Consider the following 11,099-nt stretch of genomic DNA (forward strand, 5'->3'; position numbering starts at 1 on the left):
CCCGCTAATTACAAAACACAGACAATAAATGACCTCAATGTTACTGGCAAAGGAGGGCAGCATGTAGCTTTATCAGCTGGCTCTATTCTCTGCAGAGGGCGTGCATGCGGCCGAGGTGTAGTGTGGTTTTGTCTTTCGTGGGTCGGTGGTTTCTTTTGTACCTGCCGGCTTGATTCAGGCCAGGCCATATGGCTCCGTCACTTTTTCATATCTGCCTACGGTTGCAGATGTAAAGACTCTAAACTCGATTAACCCCAGCGGCTTGATAGACTACATCTCCAGCGGCCTGACAGATCTGATATGTTTTTGGTGTTTTCTTCGGGGTTCTGTTAATGTACTATCATTACTTTATTTTTATAGTTTGAAATTGTTTAACACGAGTTGCACCCTAAGATATACATGATAGTAATAGTTGCAATAATTGCAACTACAATTTTTTCTAATCTATTAGAGGCAAAACTTTTAAATGTTTCTCCCAAACTGTCTCTCAGATATTAGAGAAAACTTTCCCCAATAAACAAAAAGGTTGATTATATTTACATTTCAATTACTGCCAGAGTCCCTATACCTTCTCTCCTACCATGACATCATCAAAAGATGTAAATCAAACCTCAGAAATGAAATCTCAGATGATTTACAGGACATCTTTGTTTGATCAAAGCACTAAGGAGTACACGCCACAGTGAGGCACTTCAGAAAGTGTTCGTCAGTCGACCGATATGAACCCTGGGTGTGTCTATAAACTGTCACTGCTGTTTGCCGACATGAGATTACAGCAAAACGTGGTCCGTGTGGGGAGGTATTGAACTGACCTTCCATTTAGATTACATTTCGACACACAAATTTCCCTGTAATGTCAATGTGCCTCATCTGGTTGGAAATGAGCCGACCCGTTGAGTGTGATTACACCACTTCTCACCACCGATCTCAGTGGTATTCCATCACCATCCAACCTGCAGGTGGAGCCACGGCTGAATCAAGACCATCAAGACCATCTGATCCTTTTGACATCCTCACAAGAGTTCTGGTTTAAAGCCTCTACACACACCTACACAGGTGTTTTTTCACTTATTGTGTGATTATGACTCACATCTCCCTCACCCTCCTGTTGTTAGAATGACAGCTTTATGACTTGTTATTAATTCTTTAGGTTTAGTGGCTTTAGGTCATTTCCAGCAAAGCTCCACCCACCAACCTGAGCAGAAGCCCTGACTGAAAACACCTGAGTCTGGTCCCGTATGGAAACCACTACAATGACATTTTGATGCAACAAAGAGATGTTGAAAGAAAGCGTCACACACATATTCATGCTGGGGACCCCACCAGATTTCTGGAATCTGTATATTCTTATTATATTTAACAAATATATATTTTATGATTTTATGATTTTCTTTAATAATATATGTATGAGTCAAACATATTTGTGTCATAGACCTCTCCCTATGGTATCGGTTTCTTCCCTGCTGTTACACATCTGGAGCGAACATGTTGGCTTGAAGGCGTGTTGCTGAAGTGGGTTAGCACAGCATAAATGTGTGAAAATGAAATGCAATTAGCTATAAACGCTTCATTTTATTTGAAAGATGTAGGCACAGTTAGCTTCGCGAGACAGTTAACTACCAGCTATAGGTAGTAGCCTTCCTTCTTTCCGGTTGTTTAGCCCTCCGGCTCCCTAGCTAGTCGTGACTTGTAATAGCACAATATGATTAGATTAGATATTAGATGATTAGATATGTTGATCCAGTTACTGAGATACAAAAATGGATTTAGTGACATTTTAAGAATCTTGGCTTGTGTGGCGCCCCAAATTGTACATATGGATACTGAAGAAAAGGTCTGAGTCTTGTGGTTCAAGTCATCATTGCATTTTATTAATTTATAGACATCAACATTTCAAATGTAACGATGTGGAAGAATCTTACTAAGTCAACAAATTCATGACATGTCCACACTTGGATATTTTCCACACCTCTCACTGGAAAGTTCAAACAGGGTTCGGCCTCCTGTTATCCTGCCACACCAATGGAGAAGAAAGCAGCGTGGTGAAACTACCGGTCCATGAGTCAATAACTCTGCACAGCTCAAACACAATTCTTTATCACAGCAAGAAAGATCTGACGGACAGAGACAAAGACGGAGAAAGAAAGAGGGGAGTTATTTTTATCATGGTAGGGACAATATGTCTGTAAATGCCATGACAGCTAATGTAATAATTCCCCCTGCTACATTAGTAAGCCTCACCTGTCACAGTGGCCAGGCAGCAGAAATGATGAAGGCCAGCAGCAGCACAGCCCAGGCCTCTTCAGGACGAGCGGACAGGTTCCGATCTGACCCTGGGCACGAGAAAAGAAACCGGTTAAAGTAACCGTGCACGGCATTGAGAGGATGTACGATGATGCACGTTTAAACCCTACGTGCTAGTTGTACTGTCTTTGAGGCTGTGGCGGTCCTCTTTGAAGCGATGTTCTGAGCCTCGCACTTGAGTGTGACCGATTTCAGCGGATGATCCACCGTCATCTCGATCACGTTGCCCCTCACGGTCTGACCGTTCACAGACGACACGTAGCGACAAGAGGGCAGGCATTCAGCGGTGCACACAAACTTGTACTTTTCTGCAATTTCTATCACGTCGGGGCCTTTGATCTGAACCTTGGATGGACCAGCTGAAAGAAAGATAGTGAGGAGAGGTCAGAAAAAGCTAATACCTGGTTCAAAAACTGCAAATGTGCTTATTAATAAAATACTTTTACTGTAAAGGTGTTCTCTTATCCCCCCCCCCACTAGTAGTGAAACTCGTTCACTTACATATCACAGCTACGTTTTGAATAGCGACGACAAACAGCCCGGACACGCTGTTGGTGGCTTTGCACATGAGAAGTTTGGAGCTGTCCATCTCCTGAGGAGTGATAGACATAACATTCCCCTGACCACTTATCCACGGGCCTTTATCTGTCTTCCAGGCGTAGGCGCAAGATGGCCGACAGTAGGTGTAGCAACTGTAGGTGTGGCTCACCGATGGATGCATCAGATCAGGGCCTGAGATGGAAACATCGGCAGGTCCGGCTAAGGTGTGAGGAAGACAAATGTACGAGTCATTAGAAAGCAAAGGCGTTCACAAAGCGCAGAAGTTGTGAATATGCTGTATAGGTTAATTACACAGACACCAACTCTAACATCATCTCATTCAGAAATAAAGAAATCAGATGTCACTTACCTAACACTTGCAGTTGCTTTGTTGTCGTAGCGTTCAGCCCTGTGTGGCTACTTGTAACTGCACATGTCACCGTTAGGGCCTCCGCCCAGCTGTTAACAGTGAAGGCTAACACGTTTCCCTGACCCTGGGCACTCTGTCCATCCAAAGACATAGAAAAAGTACATGCTCGGCAGTCGGTGTCGCACTCAACGCTGCTCACCACACCCACGGTCACGTAGTCCGGACCGATAATTATACAGTTGATTTTCTCTCCGTCTGAAAATGACACCAGTCACGATTACCACTGTGATCTAGAGACAGGATCCACTTCTCTGTATCGTAATCATACATTTATTGTGTTTTTTTGTTAGTATCTGGAGGTTCAAATGAATACAGATAGCATCTTTGATATAGGTTTTATTGTTTATTTGAATGTAAAATCACTCACTCTCATTGTTGTCATCTAGTTCAGGTTTCTCTCCATCTGTAGACAGTGCTGGCTGAAGGTCTACACGGCCAATGAAAACATATTCACGGTTATCTAAAACATTAGCATTAGGTGTCATTGTCCGTTTTTGGCTTTGGAAATGCTACTTTGACTAAACAATCCCAACTCGAGTCCACTTACAGCTTTTTATTCCAGAGCTTTCAATCGAATCACAGAGTCTTCATCAGCGGAAATAGTGGGTTGTTTTGTCAAATTGCTGTTTCGAAATGTCAAGAATGAACTTAAACGTGGACACAAAGTCATAAAAGGGCCGTGGAAGAAATAATTAGCTACTCGGCTTGCAAGCCAACAGGTTCATCCCAATAATAGCGGCCATTTTACACGTTCTTCATCAGCAGGTGGTGTGATATGGTTGAAAGGTCACCCAAAAGCTAACAAGTGGACCTTTGAGTTATTTTTGTCAAATATCTTGGCGAATTGAACAAAAAAAGCTGTGGTGGAAGAAGTATCACACCAATTAATTAAGAAAAGATAACTTATAATTTACAAGCAATAAAATGCACCGTCTCTCATTTTAATACGCTCAAGCATTTTGCTGCTGCACCTTTACACGGTCTGACCAGTAGCATGCAGTAGTTTGCCTACTTTCCTGACATAACTCTTCTATAATTAACACATGGGCTTGCATTACACCAGTGTTAAAGTGCCATTTTACATGTAAGAACGAGTATAAAGAAAAGTATGTATGTGTATTAAATCATTGGATTAGAAGTAGCACTTTACTGTTGTAGCTGGTTGAGGCGGAGCTAATTGTGACTACATTAAATAGTGTTGTGTGATTCTACAGCAATACCTCATGTTTTAAAAGCTGATATTTTTTACAATCTTCATCTTTCAAGTAGCTTTCAAATATATGAAATGGAGTAGAAAGTTTAATATTTACTTCTGACATGTCGAGGAGCAGAAGCATAAAGTAACTTGAAATGGAAAACTTAAGTAAAGTACCTGAAAGGTTTACTGTAGTTCATGATCCATTACATTTATAAAGGATATTATACACAAAGTAAAGAGTTTTCCCAATAAAAACACAGAAAACAAAAGTTTTCCCTACAGCTGTTAAAATCAGCACTTACACACTGAGCCAATGACCACATTATCACAACTAAAAATCAACTCTTCCACTGGTATTTTTGTCAGAAGGAAAATCCTTGTATTACCCGCCAGAAAAAGCAGCAACAGAAGTCTTCTGAGATTTGAGCGTCCTCCGTATTTTCTAGATATGACGGTATTATCCATTGTCCCGTACGAATCTCAGGTGTACGGCCACCAGGAAATAGACAGCCAGCCACTGCACAGTCAGTCAGTCAACATCAGCCGGCAAACAGCTCTTATCAGAGAGAGCCGAGAAGAAACATATCTGCCTTCTTAGTCACTCTAATGACAAATCCATTGCCGTCTTAATTGATGGCAGATCAAACCCCGTAGAGGGTGACATTTTGCAGATTTTACTCAGCAACAAATAAGAACTATTTACTGGTGAATATTGGGTCAGTTTTCCAGATGAGATAGATGGTTACAGAGCTACACGTCTTCGGGCCTCTGGCTCAGAGTCAGTTTCAGGGAGAGTTTTGGAGATTGTAGGATGGTTTAATGGTCAGGAGATTGACCCAAATATGGAAATGTTACAGGTCTGATCACTGTAAAAAGGAACTTGTCCCAGACAAATAGGGATTTCATATTGGAAAACACATACGCACAACAAAATGTAACATGGCATCATCTTATTCCAGCTACAGAGTAAACACCTAAAATAACATTTTGGAATTAGTCCTTTATGTTGGACCTGTTTTCATTGACTATTCTAAACATCCTTACATGAAGACAAATGGTTTATGCTCCCTGCAGTGGTTCATATGATGTGTGTGTGACAACATTTTCCACTTCTGCATTCCCAGCATTTACCTTGGTACTGTACAATAGGTGACCTCGCCCTTTGTTCCCGAAATACATCCATTATCAGACTAAATTATCAAAATGCAAACAGACAAATTAAAAAGAAAACTGCCACATAATGGCTTTACTGACCTCAAGGAGCAGTAGCTTTATGAATTTGAACATGTTGCCTATGGTTGATGGATAAATAATCTGACACACAAACACACAGCTGAGCCTCTTAACAACTGAGCATATCACATTTATTGAAACTTTAACAAACAAATCATATTATTACTTCTACACAAACACAGTCAAAGTCAACAAGAATTTTTTTTTTTGGTGCAGATTTGTATGTGTACGCAATGTGTGTACATGTGCACAATGTGCATACGTGTGCACAATGTGTGTACGTGTGCACAATGTGTGTACGTGTGTGCTCTTAAAGTGACGTCTCTCTGGAGTCCCTGGGCGGCCTGAAGGTCAGTATCTCCGTGAAAGTGTGACCTGCACAAACAGAAAAGAGAGGATTACACATCAGCCATTCTAAATCAAGAGTCCGTCCTACTTTCACATCAGAGTTCAACACTTATCAAACTGCTTTTCCTCCCCTGTTATTTCTCCTTTTGCATATTAAGTAAATGGCCCCTTCTGTGTATCGTTACACATTAAAAGAAGCGTCAAGCACCATCAAAGATCTGCAGTGACCTCCTCTGGCAAACAGCAGGTACTGTAACTACACCGAGTATGACCTGCGAATGAACATAACTAACATTTCTTACGTTTCCACTGGTCCAGCGGCAGGTCCGTGTTGTCCATGGTCTGATCATAAGGCAGCGCCTCAGTCTCCTCCTCGGCCTCTCTGTACTCGCTGAAGAAAGGCAGGTCGAGCGCCTCCGAGGCGCTCACCCTCCGCTCCGGGTCCAGGAGCAGCATCTTTTCCAGGACGCACACCGCTGCGTGGCACACATACATGTCAAGGTCAGCACAACTGGGTTTGACGCCACCAACACCCGGCTAAAGTGTACTGTACGTACCATTTGAGCTAGCTTTGGAGAAAAGGGAGTGCAAGTCTTTTTTTGGCACTTTTGGCAGACTTCTGATGTAGTTTTTGGCCTGTCAAGAGAGGAGGTGGAGAGAAAGAGGATGACAAAGGTTGGTGTGCTAAGGGACTATTTTACAAGTCAGAGAGAAGACGGGTATGGACAAGATTTTGTTGTGATGCTTAATGTCTTTCTATTGACCATTTCAGAGCAAAAGGTTTAAACCAAACACTCAGTATTAGAAAGCATTGTAACAATTACCTCTCTGAGGTTTGAGTGAGTAAACTTTGAACTACCAGCTTTCAACTTTACAGTGAGTGCATATTCTAGTGTATCTTAAGCGTGTCAGTCCGACCCCAGGGCACGACTTACGTCTTGGCTCTGTAGCTTCACAACAAAGTCAGCCGCTGGGGTTCCTGTAATCTTCATGATTTCTCTGAGCTGGTCCAGGTCTGGCAGTAGCTGTGGTCAAGAATCATCCGTTGCATGGATTTTTTACCTTTCAAGTATGAGCTTTCTTGTATAATGCTTTAGTGTAAACATGTACAGACAGTGAAAACAGGAAAATAGGTAATTAAATGATTTAATGACGAAGACAAAACCAGGCCGGTGTTGATGACAGTCAAGGATACGATCACTTCCTTTGAACAGCGGCTTCCCCAGCAGCATCTCTGCCATGATACAACCTGCCGACCAAATATCCACTGCAACAAGAGAGAAAAACGTCAGCTCTCTCGTCGTGAAACAGGGTCTCTTCGCCTTTTTTTCCTCCATTCCCGTTGACACAAAATGTGACGAGGGTTTACCAGTTTGTGTGTAGTGCATCCAGTTGAGGATAACCTCGGGCGCTCGGTACCAGCGCGTCACGACGTAGCCGGTCATTTCCGCGTCGGCCTGCCTTGCCAGGCCGAAATCAAGAATCTAAAGCAGGAGGGGGGGGGAGAAAGAAAAGCAGAGTTGTTGCATTGAAATGTTTAGGTTTGTGGGATGTTCACATTAAAACAACTTCATGTTAAGTTAGAGTACCTTTAGCTCACAGTCCGGGTTGATGGCTAAATTTCCAGGTTTAAGGTCCTGGAGAAGAAGATCAAAAGAATAGTTATACATAGAAGTCATCAGAATGCTTTGGGGCAAACATCTGTTATATGTTAACACCTAGAGAGTTTCAGGTAACAAAGTAAAATATTTTATAATGAAATCATCAACATAAAATGAAACAGACAGCGTATAAATCTGCTTAGAAAGGCATGGAAATAAGCGCACAAAGCAAAGCTCCCTGTGTGGGAATCAGGATGAATGGGATCGAGTGTGGAAAAGAGCAAGAGCCCCACCCCCAAAGCTCATAGTCTGAAAGGTCAAAGGTCACGCACCCTGTGAATGATCCCTGCAGAGTGGATATACTGAGGAGAGAGGAGACACAGACAGCATCAGCAACTTGAGCTCAACTCGCGAAAAACAAGTGTATGACCCTTCAATGGAGGACACATGGTAACCACACTTACACATATTTACACTGCTCTAACAGAAACTGTGTGGATGCTGGTGAATGTAACTAATGAGTAATGTGCATGTATCCGCGTCGGCAGCGGTTTTCACCTTGAGTCCTCTCAGCATCTGATAGACGAGGAACTGCACCCTGTCCTCTGACAATCTCTCCATCTTCATCAGCTTGCCGAGGTCAGTGCCCATGAACGGCATCACCAGGTAACTGCAGGGATGAGAGAGGAGGAGTCGGATCACTCCAGAGGAAAAACAACCCGTTTTATAGGCGGCAGCGCTCGAGAACTTACAAGTCACGCAAGCGGTCCAATGCGATCTCAGCAGTGAAAACGTCCAGCAGCCCAATGACCTGATCAGGAGAAATTAAAGCAAAAATAAGATAAAAATAGCTGTCTTTCCCCCTTCAACCTGTCTTATCGGCTTCATGCTGCCGTCCTATTCCCCTTGTTGAAAAAAAACCCAACAACACACAAGATGCATTGTGCAACTTTAAAATACTTCTCCCTCTTTGTCTTTCGGAGCGCGTTCTTACGTTTTCATGCTTCATGTGTTTGAGGAGTCGCAGCTCCCTGTAGGCCCTTTTGGCAAAAAGTTTAGACTGGAAGGGCCGATGGAGTTTCTTGATGGCCACCTGCGTCCCCATCCGGCGGTCCCATGCTGAACTGAAACAGACACGTACATAGGTATCTTATTTAATTCAAAAAAAGAAAGCTTGCCCAGGTTCAATTTCACCAACAAAAATTCAATTGTTGCGTCCAAATTCCATCACTTAAGACGTTTTTCCCGGCAGACATTTGAACATGTCTATAAGGAAACCCACCAAGTGTAATTAATAGCATCTAAATGGAACAGTGCCTCATTAAGGATATGAATTACACCTGTGCCTTTTCTTGCTAGGACAAGAGACAATGTCTGCTGTCTGTTTGTGACGAAAGACAATGCAGTGGTGCATATGCACTTAACTCGGGCTCTTTGACTTCTTCCAAACAATGAGACTGGGGGGTGGTGCTCTTTGTTGACCTTCGTCCATACAACACAATGCACAGAGAGGCCCTGCAGAGCCAGCTGGTGATACTGCTGACCAAAATATCCCACAGCAGCAGCACTGCTGTGTATATAGAAGACTAGAATAGCACTGCTGCTGTGGGAATAGCACTAGATTACTCAAGTAAAAGTATTGAGGTAAAAATCTACTTATGTAAATAAAACGAGGTAAGGGTGATTCATTAAATGGTCTAACATGGTACTTTTTTAATGTATGTGTGTTGTTTGTTTCTAATGCATTGGGAATAGGGTCCGTTTCTGTTGATTTCTTTACATATAATACTTAAAATACTACTATAATAAATACTTAGACAGGGCCACTAATGTATACCTCAGTGCTGAATGCAAAAATTCTGAAAATACAAAAGGAGGTGTTTTTGGATGAGAGTGCATTTGGTAAATTCATTGAATAATCCGACATAGCATAAACCCTACGGTCAATCAGCTGACATCAAAATTCAACCAAGACTGATCGGTAAAGCCGATGTCTCACTTACCACACCGTCCCATAGGCTCCTGTTCCGACCTGCTTCAGGTCCCGGTACCTCTCGGGAACCTCCCACGCGGTTCTGTTTACCTCCTGTCGGTAGTATCCCGTCCTGGCCCGCACAGCCATACCGCACCGACTAGACGAGGCTGAGGTCAGGATGTGGGTCCGCTCATGTAAACAAACTGAGGTTTTTATTTGTTTTTATTTCCAAACGACCAAGACTCGCTGTCCGTCCCGCAGAGAAGACTTTGGTGCGGCGCAAATTCCTCCAGCGGACCCCTTGAGCGCTTTGCGGGGTAGCCACCCCCAACACATACACACACACAGACACACCCGGACACACCAACACACACCCACACAGACATTGTTGGTCATAGCTCCTGGTCGCCAGGGCAGTATGTGGGTGTTTCTACAATGTGGGGGGAAAAGCCACAAAACATCTGCCCACCCTAAGGTTCACGTTATAGGCCTACCGTATAATACTCCTGTAATATCCCTAGAAAGACATGCATGCAGAGATGGCAAACTAGCCTGTAACTTTGCATTAATGATCATCATAGAATGCCATTAAAAATGTGTCCAGATTGCTTAATAATCTGTTTAAATGTATTGATTAGATTGATTATAATGATGTTGTTTTTATTTCCTGTGGTGTCATTGCAATATTACTATATACTTGACGGGAATATATACCATATATTATATTTTGCTATACTATAATATATGATTATATTCTATACTATGTACTATATATATATATATATATATATATATATATATATATATATATATAATATGCTATTCTACATTACACTATTCCAAACTGATCTTTACTACATTATTCTGTGCTATACTATTCTAATCTCATTTGCTGCTATGCTATGCTATGCTATGCTATTCTATACTACACTTTACTATACTATTCTAGACTATATGCTATGCTGTGATATACTATAGTATACTTATTCTAGATTATTCAATGCTATACTCTACTACTGTATTATGCTTTACCATACTGACTGGACTATGGCATAGACTATATTTTTCCATTCTTTTCTGTAATACTATACTATACTATCCTATATTATGCTGTGCTTTACTATATACCGTATTATACTGTACCATACTGTTCTAGACTTTAGTATTCTAGTCTTTTATATACTATCTACTATACTATACTATTAACTGGAGTTAACTAGACTAGACTGTACTATACTATTCTGTACTATACTATTCTATTCTATATTTGGACAATGTATGTGTCCATATGTCACCCCAAAGCCAAGGATAACAATATGCTGCTACAACAGCCTCCACTTTTCTAAGAAGGCTTATCTACAAGTTTTTGGAGCCTGGCCGACCGTTGGCCTGGTTCGCAGTTGGTGTTCCAATTCATCCCATAGATGTTGGTTGAGGTTGAGGTCAGGGCTCTGTGAAGGGCAGCTATGT

General features: G+C 42.0%; 2 protein-coding genes across 5 annotated transcripts; both read right to left on the reverse strand.

Annotated features, from left to right (window-relative positions):
* Nucleotides 1–1,806: 1,806 nt before the first annotated feature.
* LOC116393468 (uncharacterized) lies at nt 1,807–5,039 on the reverse strand. The gene is made up of 7 exons (XM_031865831.1): nt 4,859–5,039; nt 3,642–3,701; nt 3,215–3,469; nt 2,806–3,063; nt 2,415–2,663; nt 2,242–2,333; nt 1,807–2,114 (listed from the first exon to the last, which is right to left on the reverse strand). The coding sequence occupies exons 1-6, from the start codon at nt 4,935–4,937 to the stop codon at nt 2,245–2,247; spliced, it is 990 nt and encodes a 329-aa protein (XP_031721691.1). The 5' UTR covers nt 4,938–5,039; the 3' UTR covers nt 1,807–2,114; nt 2,242–2,244.
* A 962-nt stretch (nt 5,040–6,001) lies between these two features.
* mapk12b (mitogen-activated protein kinase 12b) lies at nt 6,002–9,789 on the reverse strand. 4 transcript variants are annotated; one of them, XM_031865708.1, is made up of 12 exons: nt 9,658–9,789; nt 8,649–8,778; nt 8,407–8,465; nt 8,213–8,324; nt 7,987–8,016; nt 7,643–7,690; nt 7,423–7,537; nt 7,249–7,320; nt 6,989–7,068; nt 6,611–6,689; nt 6,347–6,529; nt 6,002–6,080 (listed from the first exon to the last, which is right to left on the reverse strand). In XM_031865708.1, the coding sequence occupies exons 1-12, from the start codon at nt 9,774–9,776 to the stop codon at nt 6,016–6,018; spliced, it is 1,092 nt and encodes a 363-aa protein (XP_031721568.1). In that variant the 5' UTR covers nt 9,777–9,789; the 3' UTR covers nt 6,002–6,015. The 4 variants fall into 4 exon arrangements, with proteins under 4 accessions (XP_031721568.1, XP_031721566.1, XP_031721570.1 ...); XM_031865710.1 differs by having other exon boundaries at nt 6,016–6,080; nt 6,356–6,529; XM_031865706.1 differs by having other exon boundaries at nt 7,249–7,537.
* Between the last annotated feature and the right edge of the window lie 1,310 nt (nt 9,790–11,099).

This window comes from Anarrhichthys ocellatus, unplaced genomic scaffold, assembly GCF_004355925.1.
Source record: "Anarrhichthys ocellatus isolate YVR2014 unplaced genomic scaffold, GSC_Weel_1.0 scaffold33, whole genome shotgun sequence".
In the NCBI taxonomy this organism is placed as follows: Eukaryota; Metazoa; Chordata; class Actinopteri; order Perciformes; family Anarhichadidae; genus Anarrhichthys; species Anarrhichthys ocellatus.

Bases quoted from the DNA above. Each gene is read 5' to 3' on its own strand.
- LOC116393468 (XM_031865831.1), bottom strand. From the start codon at position 4,937: ATGGATAATACCGTCATATCTAGAAAATACGGAGGACGCTCAAATCTC. The intron at 3,470-3,641 runs GTGAGTGATTTT...TGTCATTTTCAG, and splicing joins ACTAGATGACAACAATGAGA to ACGGAGAGAAAATCAACTGT. The intron at 2,664-2,805 runs GTAAGTGAACGA...TCTTTCTTTCAG, and splicing joins TCAAAACGTAGCTGTGATAT to CTGGTCCATCCAAGGTTCAG.
- mapk12b (XM_031865706.1), bottom strand. From the start codon at position 9,776: ATGGCTGTGCGGGCCAGGACGGGATACTACCGACAGGAGGTAAACAGA. The intron at 8,779-9,657 runs GTAAGTGAGACA...TGTCTGTTTCAG, and splicing joins GGAGCCTATGGGACGGTGTG to TTCAGCATGGGACCGCCGGA. The intron at 7,538-7,642 runs GTACTCTAACTT...CTCCTGCTTTAG, and splicing joins ACCCGGACTGTGAGCTAAAG to ATTCTTGATTTCGGCCTGGC.